Source organism: Lytechinus pictus, unplaced genomic scaffold (assembly GCF_037042905.1).
Source record: "Lytechinus pictus isolate F3 Inbred unplaced genomic scaffold, Lp3.0 scaffold_20, whole genome shotgun sequence".
NCBI classification, from domain to species: domain Eukaryota; kingdom Metazoa; phylum Echinodermata; class Echinoidea; order Temnopleuroida; family Toxopneustidae; genus Lytechinus; species Lytechinus pictus.
The window spans coordinates 5,136,890-5,156,213 of NW_026974141.1; the positions used below are offsets into that span (position 1 = coordinate 5,136,890).

The window sequence follows — 19,324 nt, forward strand, 5'->3', positions numbered from 1 at the left end:
GGGAAGGGGCAAAAGAAGAAAGAGTTTAAGAGAAAGGGAAAACAAAAACTGGACTGCAGAAAAAAATGATAACTGTCGGGCAAACGGGGCTGTTCCAACTGATTCGGTTTTTTACTTCCACCATCTTTGTCGGTAAATGTCAATTAAACTGTACACTTTTATCGGTAAATTGTGATTTTTACGCAATGCGACTTTTAGAGCTTCACAGTTACAAAAAGTGCTTATAATATCCAGTTCTTAGGCCGGAATTTCAAATATTTTAGCTCGCGCTTCGTGCTCTCATATAACTGTTTAGGTATAACCATCCTGTTCATAGTTAAATTAAGTGCTTAGAATGTCCGGTTTTCAGGTCAAAATATAAAAAATAAAAAATATCAAAAATATATCATAGAAACCAATTTGCTTAGAATATCAAGTTCTTAGGTTGGAATATCAAAAATTTCAGCTCGAGCTTCGCACTCGCATAAAATTCCATCTTGTTCATAATTAAATGAAGTGATGTAAAGTTTTCAGGTAAAAATATCAACAATTTTTAGCTCGCGCTTCGCACTCATACCAATTAATTGTTTTTAACTACCATGTTGTTCATAGTTAAAAAAAAAAAGGCGCTTAGAATGTCCAGTTTTCATGGGGGAATATCTCAAATTTTCAGCTCGCTCTTCACGCTCGCATCAATTAATTTTTCAGTTAGAAACCAGTTGGTTCATGGTTACTAAAAGTGCTTAGAATATCCAGTTCTTACGTCGGAATATCAAAAATGTTAGCTCGCGCTTCGCGCCCGCACGACCGTTTAGATATCCATCCTGTAAAACTGCTTAGAATGTCTAGGGTCCTGTTAGAAATATCAACATTTTCAGCTCGCGCTTCGCGCTCGCATAATTTATTAAGGAAGATACCCATCCTATTAATAATTAAGTGCACAAAATGTATCGTTTTAGGTTTAGATTTTCAAAAAAGAATTCAGCTCGGGCTTCGCGCTCGCAATTATTATTGTTATATTATTTTAGTGTAAATGGTTAGGCACGTGTCAGTGAAAGTGAAGACTTTTTTGGGGTGGGGCTTGTCAAAGTTTTTGTAAACAAATGTCCCCCTTGAAAATCCTGTATCTGCCCCTGGGTTGAATATAGATGAGTTTTGGTCGTCGGACGTTAGTAATCGGTGCTGATATCTGTCGGTAATCAAGGTCCTCCACCCCCCCCCCCCCCCCACTGGAAAAGGCCTAGCTATGTCTAAGTTTCAGGAATTATGTCCACATAACCAGAGGAATGTGTAAGCAGGGGCTTACACATTCCTCTGGTTATTACCACCCCCATTTCTATCCTATGTACCCGATCCCTTCGTCCGCCTATCTTTTTCTAATTTCAATTCTGTCAACCTTCTGACATTCCTGCCAGTGAGTGAGTGATTTTCCCCATATCTAGTGATATATCATGTTACTGTCGCATATATTTTCATGTTCATATTTATTTTTTTTATGAGTGAATGGATGCATTTATATTTGTTTTTAACTGTGTATATGGAAATAAAACAAATGCAAATCAATACATGAATATAACTAATTTCAATGTCAAATACCTCTTTTATAACGTCTCCAAATGAGCAGAATTGGGAACATAATGTAACACATTCAAAGAGGAATAAAAGAAGTATTTTAATATAAACATTGTAATTACCACTTGAATAGAAATCCCGGATAAAAATATATCGATCACGATCCAATACATTTCATTTCTGGAATGATATACCAAAAAAGAATTAATTTCGACAATAAAGTGCAATCGCCCGATAGCAAATATCAGTAGTAGCAAGATCCCAACTGTTTTATTAGGCACCCCCTAAGTAACCTTTCCCACCTTCAGTGCCACTTTATTAATCTAAAATAATTATTTAGAGGGGTCCACACAATACAACCACTACTTTTTAGTGGATCCCTCCATTTTTCAGAGTTTTATTTTATAATGTTTATGATATTTTGCTTATATGTAATACTCTTTGTTTTATTTTTACTTATAGATAAATATCATATATTGTACATGCCTCAATTTATTTTGTCTGTATAAGTTCATTGTAATTATTTCGACCAAATTACTTTGTTCTGTTGAAAATGAAATGAAATAAATTGAAATTGAAAATTGACCGACACATCCAAACATGTATGGGTGGGCTGTAAAATGCAGGGCAACGAGGACTGCGAGGCGCCAAAATATCCTCGTGTATTGGTAATTTTATGACCGAATGTATAATTTCTGCACTTCCACATCATGTAAAAAGGCTAAATAATTATTGGAAAAAAAATGTTTGCTCGCTTCGCTCGCTCTAAAATTAAAGACTGTAAAGTTGATATTCGGGCAATGATTTAGCCCCCCTTGAAAAAATTGTGCCTATACGTCCATGCCTATTACCCCCCCCCCCCCCACCGTGCTCATCCTTGTCGTTTGCCCCCCCCCCCCTGACGTAATATGCCAGGTACGCCACTGGGCGTAGGCATACCACCTTGGTATGAGGTAGATTTTGGAAGCATAATTTTGATCAGAAAAACTTACCGGTCACTGAATCCCATTCATAGCAGACGATATCTGGTTGTATTTGATCTGGGTTGGTGACGGAGAAACAATGTGGAATTCTGATCATCACGGGTTTATTGAAGATCATATCTCCAGGATCACACTTGATACCACAGCATGCCAATGATTCATCTTCCTGAACATCCAGACATGAAGGGTGTTCTAAAAGGGTTACGGTGATCCGACGTGAGTGATCCTGATGAATGGCATCTGGAGGTATGATCACTGATACGCCATGATCGTCTAGTGCTGTTTCCAAAGTGTCATCAGCTCCGAACTCAACAGACTTTATTGACGGCGCGGGTCCAATTTCTGATGTAAAATATAAGCAAAGTAATGAATAGACAAGAAAATTTTGACTGATTATACACATTGTAACAACATTGAGAAGGGCCAGGACAGCTTCATGATGTTTTTTTTTTTTTTTTTAACCGTATAAAAATCACAATAAAATACATTGCACACGATATGAGATTAAATATAAATGTATAAACATGCACATAAAATATACGGATGGATCACTCTATTCAGAGCCATTGATATAATGGGTCTGTTCTTCCTAAAGGTCCAGTTTGATGTGTGGGTGTGCGAAGGGGGTGGTAATCGATATGAGTATGTGGCGTGCACAAACAATCCATCTGATTTCAATGTAGTTCTTTCATTTCTTCCTTCTTTTTCCCCCTCCTTTTTCATCAGAAGCTGATAAGGGCCGTTATAACCTCGGGAAAGCTGTGTATCTTTATATAAATATTTCATAGGGTTATATTCTAGAACCATAATGGGGGAAAATGTCAAATCAAAAATCAATTCCCAAAACGAATTTTCATGTTTTGACCAGGATATTTGCATTTAAGAAAATGGCGGCCAAATGGACACTTTTCAAGCATCAATGTCTGCAGTATTCTCTTTTAATTCTAGTTGCGAGATGCGGGGCCCCACTGTTTTGAATACATACCGTATGTATCATACAAGCTATATATTAAGATTTCATGAATATCCATAAATTTTTAATTTATTCACGTGCAATATTTATTCAAAGCGGTGATATTATTGACATTATTTCGCTCTTATTTTTCGTTTTTTTGTCACATCTCTTTTTACTTTAAATATACAGCGCGTCCCAAAAAAACGTCCCTCTGACATCGGGCTGAATTAAATCCAAGATGTGGTAGTATTCTCAATCAAATGTACAGGAGTAGAAAGCTTATGATCTAACTTCTATGAAAATTTCATTGGTCTCGCTTCAGCGGTTTTGAATACACACCCTATTACGTTACAGTGGTGCATTTCAGCCCATTCCAAGTTCGCAACATTGCTGTATTTCTGCATTGTCTTTAGCATGTTAACCCCTACCATCCAAACTCTTAGTAGGGACATTTTCCTGATCTATCCAGACTCATCAAATTATAAACTTGAGCATCTGCAGAAGGGTAAGAACCATCAAGAATTAAGGTTTTTTTATGATTTTTCCTTTTTGTAACAAAATACATTTTGTTCTTCATTTTCTCCCTTTGCTCTGTTTCAAAAAGTGCAATAAACAAGTTGTACTTCAATCTTCATCTTTGTACACTCTCGTTTTATTATCACGATTGAGCAATCCAGATTTCCATGCATTATCGATCAAATATTTAAATCAAATAAAATTGAAAAGATGATTATTAATACAACGATTAATTTTATTTTTTTCACGGAAAAAACACGCTTTTTAAAGACCTCTTACCTCGGTATGATTTGATGTTCTCCGGTGAAGTAAATCTGAAAGTAATAAAAATGGTTTGTTTGTCTGTAGTAGATACTCTATAATATAAGTTTGTTTGCAAAAGGGATTAGATCCACTTTAGACCATTCCAAGAAAGTCAAGCTTTTTTATTCTCTCATATTACAATATTCTTATGCAAAACTCAATTGTCATGATATACTCCCCTACTACGTGAACATAAAATTGGATATAAAAGAAATCTACCTTTCTTCATATTTTTTAATATTATTAAAAAAAATTACTATTATGGTTCTAGCCCCTTTGCAAACAAACTGAAAATGATCTAACCCTTTCTTAAGCAAAGAAGTTTTCTTTTACATTCTTAACTTTTTGATGGAAATTTTAACTTTTCTTTCGGCATCATAAGAACGACTAAATCTACAAATTAGGACAAAAAAATATAATGTTATGAAAAATTGATCTAACCCCTATTGCAAATGTGCTCATCAGAAGAGTTTGTTGTCATAAGGGGTTAGATCCAGTTTAGACCACTCTGAAAAATCTTTTTTTATCCTCCAATGTTTCAATATTGTCACGTGAAATTGAATTTGCATGATATCCTTCCATATAAACATAAAATTTGGTATTAAAAAAACCTGCCTGTCTTCATTTTTTTTAAATTTCTTTCCAAAAATTACCTTTGTGGATCTTTCCCTTTTGCAAACAAACGGAAACGAATCTAACCCCTTTTGAAAAGAGAAGAGATTTTTCTTTGCCATTTTTGTTCACTTTTTTATGGCAAATTCAAATTTTCTTTGATATCAACCAAAAGAGCTAATAAAAATCTATACACTGGGACAACAAAATCATATTTGATTAAAAAATGGATCTAACCACTTTTGAAAATGAGCTCTTTTATAATTTTTAGGATTTTACCGAGACGAATCATAATGGAAACATCAGCGTATTGTGCAGGGGCGGATCCAGCTTTTTATAAAGGGGGGGGTTGGGTGGTATGCGACCGAGTCCAAGCGAGCGGAGCGAGCCAGGGGGGAGGGTGTGGGAGGGGGGTGTCCCCCCTCCCACAGTAGGGAAAATTTTTGAAAATCTCTGTGTGAAAATGGCGTTTTCTTGCATCTAAAAAAGATAAGATTTATAAGATTTTTTTTTTTTGGGGGGGGGTTGCAACCCCCCCAACCCCCCCTCTAGATCCGCTTCTGTTGTGTGTGTGTGTGTGTGTGTTAAACCGCATCTTAAGGATGGAATATGCATAAAATGTAAGGATATGACCTTTGTAAATCATATAGCTTTCTGATATTCGATTCCTTAATGTTAAGAAGCGCGTTCACGTCCCAATTTTTTACATTAAAGTAGAACTATATTGAAAATCGTAAAAATGGAGAATCATATATCAAATTAAAGGAGAAAATAAGGAGAACACGATGGTGTAAATCATTTATCATGGAGACCGATGGAACTCAGTTAATTGATAGTTTAAAGTTCTCTCTCTGAATGCTTCAAACACGCAGAATTACGTCCGCGAAATTGGGGATTTTTTTATGACGTCACTTTCTGTACGAGAGGCGTGATTGGCCCTCCAACGTGAAGCTCCACTTGCATGCAAAACCTGTTGCGAGGGTACGTTTTCTCCACATTGTCACTGAATACTTCGATCCCGAAATGAAAGAAAACCCAGAATTTTATCTAGATTTGGATTTTCAAATTGATGATTATGAAGATGAAGAGAATGATGATGAAGTTTCTAGCTCTAGAAAAACAAAGTGACGTGGATAGAGGTATACATTAGGGGAATTACGCCGGTGATTATGAGTCGGACAATTCAACTTGCATGCCGATTCGCTACCAACACATGCAGCTGATAGCTTTTCCGCGGGTCAAATCCATGAAAATGAATTCCATCACGACCACATCCAGACAGAGTCTCTTTCTTCTATCAACAACATAATGAGAATGAAAATAATGATATAACTGTACTTACAAACAAGTGAATATATCCGAACCTAGGCTGAAGGTAAATCAACTCAAGGAATAACAGCAGACGATATGCACCGACGATGAATTTCACGTGGCTGGGAGATTGTCACTCGTTCTGTTAGATAACATTTATATCTCATTATTTTAACTAAATTACGAAACTCTGAGAATTAGTTTTCTACATAAAAATTAAGTAACACCTGGTACTATTTTTTGAATTACGATAAAACCTTTTTGAAGCAAAGAAAATGAGGTAAATTAAAATTAGATATAAAAGATCATCCGCCTAGCTCGCATTCGATTGTAAACAATCAGCAAGGCGAGCACATATAGTTGGATAAAGCTACGCTCCAACTCTATGGGCGAGCAAGCCACTGAACTGAAAAATACGTATTTTCAGTTAAGTGGAGCACGCTGGCCATGTGCTTTTGATTGTTTGTTTACAATCGCATGCGGCTAAGTGGATGATCCTTTATATCTTATTTTAATTTACCTCAATTTCTTTGCTTCAAAAATATTTTATCGTAATTAAAAAAATAGTACCAGGTGTTACTTAATTTTTATGTAGAATTCTAATTCTCCGAGTTTCGTAATTTAGTCAAAATAATGAGATATAAATTTTATCTAACAGAACGAGTGAAAATCTATTCCAGCCACGTGAAATTCATCGTCGGTGCATATCGTCTGCTGCTATTCTTTGAGTTGATTTACCTTCAGCCTAGGTTCGGATATATTCACTTATTTGTAAGTAGGCCTACAGTTATTTTATTATTTTCCTTCTCATTATGTTGTTGATAGAGGAAAGAGACTCTGTCTGGATGTGGTCATGCTGCATGGAATTCATTTTCATGGATTTGACCCGCGGTGCAGCTAGCAGCTGCATGCGTTGGTAGCGAATCGGCTTGCAAGTTGAATTGTCTTACTCATCATCACCGGCGTAATTCCCTTAATTTACCAGCATCCACGTCACTTTGTTTTTCTAGAGTTAGAAACTTTATCATCATTCTCTTGTTTGTTTTGTTTGTTTTATTTCCGTATATAAAATAACAGATACAAAGTACATACAAATACATATAACATGATATGATGAGGTCAATATTAAGATACAATAATAAAAGGTAAAAAATAAAGTAAATTATACGGCTGGTAGTCCATATTCAGCTGCAATAATGCATTGCTGCTGGTCTTCCATGGAGCCAGTTTACTTCATCTTCATAATCATCAATTTGAAAATCCAAATCTAGATAAATTTCTGGGTTTTCTTTCATTTCATGATCGAATTATTCAGTGTCAGTGTGGAGAAAACGTACCCTCGCAACAGGTTTTGCATGCAAGTGGAGCTTGACGTGGGAGAGCCAATCACGCCTCTCGTACAGACAGTGACGTCATCAAATTCGAGTCAATTCAGAGACCGATGCGAGGCATATTTCGGAGAGGCATTTTAGCGCTTTTTAATCGGCGATTTCCACCTTATGTATTATTTTCGTTATTTTTGAATGACCTAATGGTAATCCTCACATCATTACCTTTCCACTGATATATAATAAGGCCATATTCATAATCAATATATTTCTCCTTTAAAAAAATCAATACCATGTCGACCGATAGAAGGTGAAAGGTATAAACAAAATTAATTGTCAGATTTGTCAGATTGTCAGATTATTCAAGTGCTAAAAAATCCACTGCACGGTTACAAGAGTGGAATAATAGGTCACACAAAAGACTCTCATTATTGAGCCTCCATCAAAGCTATACACGGGCTTCAATGTCTATACCTCTATGGCTCACTCAGGAATTTCAGTAGTACTTGTATAGGTCTCCGCACACCTTACGACCGGTTCGCGTTCCGATTTTGTAAAAGAGCACATGTTTATTTGCTATTCATCTGAAAATATTGAGGTTTAAATTAAATGTAAGAATACTAATATAACTATTTTTTATATTTGCAAGCATTCACTTTCGAGTACAGGCCAAATTGGTTTCAAATCGTAGCCAATCTTGCGATTGCTATGACGTCATTATTACTAGATATTCAGTTCGCTGTTATTCTTTCATCAAATTTTAATACGTTTTATTCCCAAACCGGGTCCCAGATCATTCGTAAGGTGTGCGGTGGCTGTAAGAATCACCTCGATAAAATCATCTGTCTGACCACCTCATCCTTGGCATACTGGATCGGTAAGTTGCCATCTGCATCCTCCACGTCTATCCTAGCTCCGTTCTCCAGGAGATAAAACACGAGGGCCATCTCAGGAGATAGTTTTCCATCGTAAAACTCATCCGAAATCTGCAACACATAAGTTTATGTGGCTAATAATGTATGCCAACTAATAGGACAGTAGCCCCTTTTCAATACACCATACCTATGGGCGGGTCTCTGATTTTCAAAAGGGGAGGGGGTGTTTAGACAAGCAAAAAAATCAACGATGTTTACTCCAGAATGAAATTAATTTATGACACGGAAATATCACAAGCAAAACAGGAGGTCTTCACTTATATTTGTCATGGCTCTGAAAAAAGGGGATTCCAGATGTGCCCCAGGATCCGCCACTAAGCATGCCCGAGGAAGAATGCACTTTAATTTGCTGATCTATTACGTTCGCGATCTAAAAACACTAATATTGAATATGTTGGTGGTTCGGAATATAGACCTTATGCGTTGACGTCATAGTGCCGCTATCTCACTTTGTCCACGTTGGTGATCTCCCGGGCTCCGTAACACAAACGTTTGCGATGGACTGCAAATATGAAAGAACCGCACCGATTGGTCCATGGTCAGTATTTTAAACCAAATGCGCGTGTAACATTGATATTGTAGGTCAGTTCATTCAGCGATTGATCGCTATTCTTTGTGTTACGGAGCCCAGCTGGCGCATCTCTGACAACTCCGCTTTCGGGTATGCCTATATCCTCTCAGGGAGGGCACTATAAGATTATAATATGATGACGTCACACGTCTTATATGTTGGTCTCACCCTCTTTAGTGTGGCACTTCCTTCTACAGTTATCCCAGGCTTGTAACAGAGTTTGATGGCTTTGTGAAGACACGTCTGACCGTCAGTAGACTGGGCATTGAGATCAGCTCCACTTGAAACTATCTTCTCAATGGAGAGTGTGTGACCGTGTTCTATGGCATGTTGTATATCGAGTACATCAACATGGCTCAACTACAACGGAAGAAGAAAGGTAACAGGTGAAATGCCATTACATTCTAATACATCATAAGCCCAAGCGGGATACTAATAAATTCTAGGATTCTACTTATGCAATTGTTCAATGCAAGAATCATGTAAGCAATATTCATTCATTAACTTTTGAATAAAATAGCATGGATATTTAACTATCGATGGGTCAGATGGCACGGTCGTGAATCATGCAATCAAAATTTGTGTGAAAGATTTGCGTAACTTGGGTGTAACATCCGTTGAGGGTGAATGCAAAATGTACAATTTTAAAAGTTGACATGTTTTGTATAGAACTTGTGAGGGCCAGGGTCTCTGGTGAATGACTAGGGACGAATGGTATCGTAATTGAAAATCTATGTTGAACTGAGTGAGAGAGATAGAAAGAGAGGTAAGTTAGATAGAGGGGGAGATATAGAGGGTATGCAGATAGGAAGTTGGAGAGAAAGTGATTTTAGTTTACCTCTGTATTGCGACCATTGGTGAGAAGATCAGTGATGTCTTTGTACCCAAGTAACTGGGACAGCTGTGGAGATGTCTGTCCGTGAATGTCTTCTATGTCTGGACGTGCCCCTCCCTTTAACAGAACTTTAACCATACAAAAGTGCCTATTTTGAACAGCAAAGTGTAATGCTGTCCAGCCACCATTATCTCGTTTATTCACGATAGCTCCTTCAGTAAGAAGGCATTCCACGACGAGAGTATGGCCCTTTTCTGCGGCAAAGTGTAAGGCGGTTCTGCCGTCAATGTTTGCTTTATTCACCTCCGCCCATTGGTTGACGAAAGTCGCAATGCCAAAGTCACCTTTTCCGATAGCTTGGTTTAGAGGCGGGCCACTCGTAGTTGTATATTCATCTACATCCATTTGTTGGCGAATTAGATACTGTGTGACAGAAAGATGGCCTTTTGCAGCCGCATAGTGCAATGGTGTATTGCCACCATTACCACCTTTGTTTACTTCAGAACCATGGGTAGTCAGATACTTCGTTGTTTCAAGATGACCCCTGAAGGTTGCGACGTGTAAAGCGGTATCACTGTCCATATCTTCCTTATTCACATCGACCCCTTCCTTGATCAGATATTCAAGGATTTTAAGGTGACCTTGGAAAGCAGCACTGTGCAACGCTGTCCAACCGCTGTCGTTACTTTTATTTACATCAGCTCCTTGGTTGATCAGATGTTTGGTTACGTCGAGATTGCCATTCATAGCAGCATATTGTAATGCAGTTTTGCCTTCATTATCTCCCTTATTCACATCGGCTCTTTGACCTATTAGATATCTGGTGACATGAATATGATTATTCTTAACTGCAAGGTGTAAAGCAGTTCGACCGTGAAGGTCTTCTTGCTTAACATCAGTTCCTTGAACTATCAGAAATTCAACGACATCAAGAAACCCATACATGGCAGCATATTGTAATGCAGTGTGACCGTCATTATCTTCCTTATTTAACTCTGCTCCATGGATAATCAGATATCTGATGAAATCAATATAGCCCTTCTTGGCAGCAAGATGTAATGAAGTCGACCCATGATTGTCTTGAATATTGATCCCGGCCCCTTGATGGGTCAGATAATCAGCGACATGTAGATGATTTGCTTGTGTAGCAACTTGTAACGAAGTCTGACCATCATTCTTTCTCTTATTCACATCTGCTCCTTGACCTATCAGGTATTTGATGACAGCGGGATAACCATTCTTAACAGCATTGTGTAATGCTGTCTCACCAGTATTGTTTGTTTTATTCACATCAGCTCCTTGGGAAATCAGATATTTTGTAACATGGAGCCAGCCACGTTCAACAGCGCTGTGTAATGCCGCCCAACCCTTACTGTCACTATTATTGACACCAGCTCTATGTCTTATCAGAAACTCCATGAACCCAATATCACCATTCTCAGCAGCAATGTGTAATACAGTGCGGCCGTTATCTCCCTTATTCACATCGGCTCCTTCACCTACCAGATACTTAATTACGTCAGTAAAACTATTCTCAGCAGCATATTGAAGAGCAGTGTGGCCGTCTTTATCTCCTTTATTTATCTCTGCTCCTTGACCTATCAGATATTGAATAACATAAAGATAACCATACATGGCAGCATGTTGTAGGGCAGTGCGGCCTTCATTATCTTCCTTATTCACATTCGCTCCTTGATCTATCAGACATTGAACAACGTCAAGAAACCCATACATGGCAGCGTGTTGTAGGGCAGTGTGGCCTTCATTATCTTCCTTTTTCATATCTGCTCCTTGATCTATCAGATATTGAACAACATCAGGAAACCCATATAAGGCAGAATGGTGTAAGGCATTGCGCCCATCATTATCCCCCTTATTCAAATCGGCTCCTTGGGTGAGCAGATATTTGGTAGCATCAATATAGCCTTTCTTAGTAGCCAGATGTAACGCAGTCGACCCGCGTCCATCTTGAATATTCAGCCCGGCTCCCTGACTGATCAGATATTCAACGACATGTAGATGATTTGCTTGTGTAGAAATGTGTAACGAGGTGCGACCGTCATTTCTCCTCTTATTTACATCAGCTCCTCCACTGATCAGATACTTGGCGATATCAAGATCGCCATTTTTACAAGCAATGTGTAACGCAGTGGTAAAATCATTGTCTCTGCTATTTACCCCAGCGCCTTTGCTGATCAGATATTTGGTGATATCGAAGTTTCCCATCTCAGCAGCAAGATGCAGTGCTGTCGAACCATTGTTTTTACGCTTGTTCACATCAGCACCAATACTGATAAGGTGCTCTGTAAGATCTATATCACCTTGTAGAGTGGCGGTATGCAATGGCGTCCTACCATCACTGTCACTTTTATCGACTTCAGCTCCTTGATGTATGAGATGTTCGGTGACATCAAGACGATCATTCTCAGCAGCATAGTGTAATGCGGTTTGACCGTCATTATCTCCCTTATTCACATCGGCCCCTTGACTTATCATATATTTGATGACATGAACATGATTACTCTTAGCCGCAAGGTGTAATGCCGTGCGACCGTGAATATCTCCTTGATTAATATCAGTTCCTTGAACTATCAGAAATTCAACGACATCAAGAAACCCATACATGGCAGCATATTGTAATGCAGTGTGGCCGTCATTATCTTCCTTATTCAACTCTGCTCCTTGGGTGAGCAGATATTTGGTGAAATCAATATAGCCCTTCTTGGCAGCAAGATGTAATATAGTCGACCCGCGTTCGTCTTGAATATTAAGCCCGGCTCCTTGACGGATCAGATATTTAGCGACATGTAGATGTCTTGCTTGTGCAGCAACTTGTAACGAGGTCATACCGTCTTTTTTTCTCTTATCCACATTAGCACTTTGACTGATCAGATACTTGGCAATATCAAGATCTCCATTCTCAGAAGCAATGTGTAACGCAGTCGAAAAATCATTCTCTCTGCTATTTACCCCAGCGCCTTTGCTGATCAGATATTTCGTGATATCGAGATTACCAATTTCAGCAGCAAGATGCAGTGCTGTCGAACCATTGTTTCCACTCTTATTTACATCAGCACCGAGACGAATTAGGTGCTCTGTAAGATCCATGTCACCTTGTAGAGTGGAGATGTGCAACGGCGTTCTACCATCACTGTCACTTTTATCGACTTCAGCTCCTTGATGTATAAGATGTTCAGCGATATCAAGAGACGCATTATTAGCAGCATGTTGCAATGCAGTGTAACTATGATTATCTCTCTTATTCACATCGGCTCCTTGACCTATCAGGTATTTGATGACATCGGGATAACCATTCTTAGTAGCAATGTCTAATGCTGTCTCACCATCATTGCTTGTTTTGTTCACATCAGCTCCTTGGGCAATCAGATATTTTGCAACATGGAGCCAGCCACGTTCAACAGCGCTGTGTAATGCCGCCCAACCCTTACTGTCACTATTATTGACACCAGCTCTATGTCTTATCAGAAACTCCATGAACCCAAGATCACCATTCTCAGCAGCAATGTGTAATACAGTGCGGCCGTTATCTCCCTTATTCACATCGGCTCCTTCACCTACCAGATACTCAATTACATCAGTGCAACCATTCTCAGCAGCATACTGAAGAGCAGTGTGGCCGTCTTTATCTCCTTTATTTATCTCTGCACCTTGACCTATCAGATATTCAACAACATCAATAAACCCATACATTGCAGCACGTTGTAATGCAGTGTGGCCGTCATTATCTCCTTTATTAACATCAGCACCTTGACCAATCAAATAGTCGGTGACATCAAGAAAACTGTTCTTAACAGCTATGTGGAATGTAGTCTGACCAGCATCATTTTCCTTATGCACATCAGCTCCTTGGGCGACGAGATATTCTGCAACATGAAGACAGCCACCTCCAACAGCGCTGTGTAATGCCGTCGAACCACTACTGTCAGTGTGTTTTACTTCAGCTCCATGACTAATTAGATATTTGGTGATATCAAGATAACCATTCTCAGCAGCGCTGTTTAATGCTGTAAAACCATCATATTTAGCCTTATTGACTTCAGCCCCGTTAAGGATTAGATGTTTGGTGATGTCAAAATTACCTGCCTGAGCAGCAAGATGTAACGCGGTTAAACCGTGTTCGTCTTGCGTGTTTATGCCCGCTCCCTGACTGATCAGATATTCAACGACATGTAGATGATTTGCTTGTGTAGCAATGTGTAACGAGGTGCGACCGTCATTTCTTCTCTTATTTACATCAGCTCCTCCACTGATCAGATACTTGGAAATATCAAGATCGCCATTTTTACAAGCAATGTGTAACGCAGTGGTAAACTCATTGTCTCTGCTATTCACCTCAGCGCCTTTGCTGATCAGATATTTGGTGACGTCGAGATTACCAAACTCAGCAGCAAGATGCAATGCTGTCGAACCATTGAGGTCACGCTTGTTCACGTCCACATCACCACCAAGACCGATTAGGCACTTTGAGAGATCGGTATTACCATGTCGAATGGCGGTATGCAATGGCGTGTGCCCAGAACTATCACACTCATCTACTCTAATTCCTTGACTTAACAAGTACTCAACGACATTAAGATGGCCCATTTCCGACGCAATGTGCACTGCCATTAAACCGGAAGTAGTTTTTATATTTATCTCAGCACCTTGACTAATGAGATATTTGCTGACGTCCACATGACCCCCAAAAGCTGCACTGACTAAAGCAGTCATGCCATTATCATTTCTTTTATTCACATCAGCTCTATGAAGGATAAGTTGCTTTGTAACATCAAGATGACCCGCCTCAGCAGCAAGGTGCAATGCCGTCCAACCTTGTTTATTACCCTTATTCACCTTAGCTCCTTGGGAGATTAGATATCTGACAACTTCCAGATGGCCCGACTTAACAGCAAAATGTAAGGATGTCCTTCCTCTATTATCTTCTCTCTCCAATTCAGCTCCTTCACTGACAAGATATTTGGTGACGTCAAGATGACAATTTTTTGCAGCCATGTGCAATGCAGTCGAACCTTCAGCATTCACCTGGTCCACCTGAACTCCTTGACCAATCAGGTGTTCAACTTTGTCCGTTGCGCCGTATTCTGCAGCAATGTGTAGAGGTGAGCTTTCTGCGACGTTGACCTCATGGAAGGCCTTTGCCCCCTTGTTGATTAAGTATCGCACAACATCTCGGTGATCCTTAATTAGAGCAATGTGAAGTGCAGATTGTCCCTCTTTATTTATCTTGTCAATGTTCGCTCCGTGACTGAGTATAACTTTTGTTGCTTTAAGATGTCCGAGCGATGCAGCAAGATGTAAGGGGGTTTGTCCATTCGCGTTCACCTTTTCCAAGTCGGCGCCATGTTTAATGAGGTATTCAATGGTGTTAACCTGGTCGTTCTGCACAGCAACATGTAAAATTGTGTTTCCGTCTTCATCTGTTTGGTTTATTCCAGCACCTTTTATACGGATTAAATCACCTCCAGATACCTCATTATGTAGCTTTTTATGAAACCCTTCCATATTTGAGGAAATAATACTATTCCATGCTATTCCTAACATCCACAGTTTCTTGGTTTTATACGTTAAACTGCTTTCGTAAGTTTTTGGATACTATGAATCTGTATTCTGCATGTTCTGAATAAAATATGTTTGCTTGTCATAAACGCGAAAAACTATTCTGCTTTTACACTCTCAAACAATCCTTATCATTTGGTTTCAAAGTCCGGAGCTTGCAAATATTGATGTTAGCAACAACCAAATGTCATAAATCATAACCATAAAAAAGGAAATATTAGTTATAATAAAAATGTTGGCCTTGTGTAATTATTATATGATCTTGCTTCTCATGTTGCTTTTCGAGCAATGATCATCATCAATAATACAATGATAACTAGATCATTACCGACATAATTCTTTAATTGGAGACCGGTGCTGTGTAAGGAGCTGGAATAAGATAATAGTGCCCCCCCCCCCTTCCCGGTTAAGAAGAATACTTTTCACCTAATTCGAGTGAAGTATGAAAGGATTTGTTTTTTAGCAATATCTGATAAAATAATCAATTAATTTGATTATTATCATTACCAAAGATCAAGTACACTCCAGAAAAATATTGACTTGAATGCATAAAAAGGAATCAAAATAGCACAACACTGAAAATTTCATCAAAATCGGATGTAAAATAAGGAAGTTACAATATTTTCAAGTTTCGCTTAATTTTACAAAACAGTTATATGCACAACTCAGTGATATGCGTATACATGGTATAAGACATGTAAGAGAGTCAATGATTTCCTTCTCTCCCTATTTCTTTTGTTTATTATTGTTTGAATTATACAATATATATCTCTCTCTCTCTCTCTCTTTTACCAATGTGACAATAAGAACCATCTTGACTGAACCTGAACCATAGGATCCCATAGACCCGGGAAGCGGGGGGTGCTGCGTGTATTATTTTCCATAGGCTTGATAGGCAGCTCCCCACGAAATCAGGTTCCCCCTGTATTTTTATTTTAATATGACTGTCATAATGTACATAATTATCACATCCGACAATCACAAATAATTTACTACTGTCTTTCACATATTCGAATAACATATATCCCTCTGCCTCACGCCACTCAATCAATCTCAGGCACTTCGATACTGACGTGGTCGCGCGCGATATATGTACACACTACTCGATAGCAGCATATTACTCCATGATAGCAGGGAGAGACATGGTGGGTGTGGTTGGACTTGAAACTTCAAGGTTTTGTCAAACAATAAAAATCTAGATGTTGTTTGAAGGTTAGCATGGTGGCATGTGCAATCGCTGATGTGGTTTACGGTACACCATGTGGAGTGTTATAGAAACAGTGGATAGAAGAAGAGAAGAAATGGATAGGCTAGAAAGTGGAGATTTGAGAGTTGAGTATTCTTTCTTGAAAGTAGTCCTGAAAAGGACTGTAAACCAGGAAAGTTTGATGAGTTGAGAACAGCTTGGGTAGTAGAGCTGATGAGGAGATGCTGGCTTGAGTCGGCGAGTAGAGATGATGAGTAGTAGAGAGACTCGACGTTTCGGACAGGTTGACTGTTCGTCTTCAGGACTGTCCTGATTGTCAAAAAAAATCTGTTAGTGCTTCGCGCTCACAATGTTAATGTAGGAAGATATCAAATTACCCATCATTTTCTTGATTTACAAAGCATGAATAAAATGTCCCGTTTTTAGGTCTGAAATCTAATTTTTTTCCCGATCGCATCAGTGATATTGTATAGTTATACACCTATCCTGTTTATGATTTAAAAAGTGCTTAGGATGACCCGTTGTTTAGGTCTGAAATCTCATTTGTATTTCAGCTCACGCTTCGCGCTCGCATCAATTGTATAGTTATATACCTATCCTCTTCATGATTAGAAAAGTGCTTAGAATGTCTGGGGTTTTTTGTCTAAAATCTGAATTTAGTTTCAGCTCGCGCTTCGCGCCTCGCATCAAATGTATAGTTATATACATATCCTCTTCATAAATTGAAAAGTGCTTAAGATATCCCGTTTTCAGGTCTGAAATGGCATTTTTATTTCACCTCACGCTTTGCGCTCGTATCAATTGTATAGTTTTCATGATTAGAAAAGTGCTTAGAATGTCTGGGGGTTTTTTTTGGTCTAAAATCTCAATTTAGTTTCCGCCTGCGCTTGGCGCTCGCATTAATTGTATACAGTGGCGTAACTACGGGGGGGGTATGGGGGGGCACGTGCCCCCCCAATCGGCTGACAAAAAAAAAAAAAAAAAAAAAAACGGGGTAAAGGAGAAAAAGAGGGAGAAAGGAAGAGAAACTAAATGGGAAAGAAGACATTATTGTTCATTATAATGAAAACCTCCCGTTTTCAAGTCAATATACACCAAACTGCCAAATATATTTCCTCGCACTTCGAGTTATTATTGTTTTATGTACAATAGTATGCTTCTTTTTCATGACTACTTAAAGTGATTGCCCCATTTTAAGGTCTTAATATAAAACATTTCCTGTCCGTGCTTACGTTCGCAGTAGTGGATTGGTGAAATAATGTCTGCTCTCCATGAATTCCTAGAATCAGTCCTTAAAATGTCCCTTTTTCTAATCTGAATATCAAAAATTTTCAGCTCGCGCTTCGCGCTCGCATCATTTGTTTAGTTAACTACGTATTGTCTTCGTGAATTCCTACAAACAAGCCTTAAAATGCCCCTCTTCAGGTCTGAATTTCCTAAATTTTCAGCTCAGGCTTCGCGCTCGCAAGATTTGATTAGTGAGATGGGTATGTTAATCATGATTACAAGTTCTTTATGTGCATGTTTAGATGGAATTCTAACAAAATCAGCAAGCGCTTATTGGCACTCGCATTGGATGACTATGGTTAGATGTGTATACTCTTAATGGATTCCTAAAATATAGTCCTTAAAATCTTCCTGTTTTGGGGTCAATATTTACAAAAATTTCAGCTCGCGCTTCGCGCTCGCATTATGTAGCGAGACAGGTACGTATCATGATTACAAAAGATTGATTATAATGTCCCTTTTTATGTCTGAATATCAAAAATTTTAAGCTCGCGCTTCGCGCTCGCATTATTTGACCAGTGAGAGACATATCCGTTTAATGGCACTGTCCTTAAAATGTCTATTATTAGGTCAGTTTACCTGGCAACTGGGCGCGCTTTGCGCGCTCACTTAGTGACTCAAGTTTTTTGCTGGTGCCCCCCCAATGCCGTGACCCACGGTACGCCACTGATTGTATAGTTATATACCTATATCATGTTCATGATTACAAAAAGTGCTTAGAATGTCCAGTAATGGAGCATTGAGGCCCAGTGGATTAGTCTCCGGAATTTGAAACAGAGGGTCTTGGGTTCGAATCCCAGCCATGGCGTAATTTCCTTCGGCAAGAAATGTATCCACATTGTGCTGCACTTGACCCAGGTGAGGTGAATGGGTACCCGGTAGGAAGACATTCCTCGAATGCTCGAGCGCCCGATCAAGGTAGCCGTGCTAAAACCGGGGTAATAATAATAGCAGGACCCGTTGGGAGAACAGTTTTCGGAACTGAAGTGGCTACCTTGGGTAAATATGTCGTTATTATTACTATTATTAGTAGTAGTAGTATTTAGGTCGGAATGTCAAAATTTTCAGCTCGCGCATCGCGCTCGTATTATTTAATTGTTGATATATGTATCGTCTTCATGGGTAACTGCAAACAGTCATCATAACACGTCCCTTTCAATCAGGCCAGAGCGTATAAAAAAATATCTGCTCGCGCTGATTGCGCATACGCATATTGTTAAGGATCACAAGCATTACTCAAAATGTTGAATTTTCAGGACATACTACATAAAATTTCCCAAAAATAGCTCGCCCTTCACGCTCTCGAATTATATATAAATATATATATATGTGTGTGTGAGGGTGAGTGTGTGT

General features: G+C 38.9%; 1 protein-coding gene across 1 annotated transcript; it reads right to left on the reverse strand.

The window, feature by feature from the left end:
- Positions 1-1,708: 1,708 nt before the first annotated feature.
- Positions 1,709-15,423, reverse strand: LOC135157941 (uncharacterized). Its single transcript, XM_064115146.1, has 6 exons — positions 9,904-15,423; positions 9,234-9,425; positions 8,388-8,545; positions 4,285-4,319; positions 2,544-2,876; positions 1,709-1,731 (listed from the first exon to the last, which is right to left on the reverse strand). The coding sequence occupies exons 1-6, from the start codon at positions 15,421-15,423 to the stop codon at positions 1,709-1,711; spliced, it is 6,261 nt and encodes a 2,086-aa protein (XP_063971216.1).
- Positions 15,424-19,324: the final 3,901 nt, after the last annotated feature.

Bases quoted from the DNA above. Each gene is read 5' to 3' on its own strand.
- LOC135157941 (XM_064115146.1), bottom strand. From the start codon at position 15,423: ATGGAAGGGTTTCATAAAAAGCTACATAATGAGGTATCTGGAGGTGAT. The intron at 4,320-8,387 runs GTGATTCTTACA...TATTACTTTCAG, and splicing joins AGACAGATGATTTTATCGAG to ATTTACTTCACCGGAGAACA. The intron at 2,877-4,284 runs GTAAGAGGTCTT...ATTTTACATCAG, and splicing joins GAACATCAAATCATACCGAG to AAATTGGACCCGCGCCGTCA.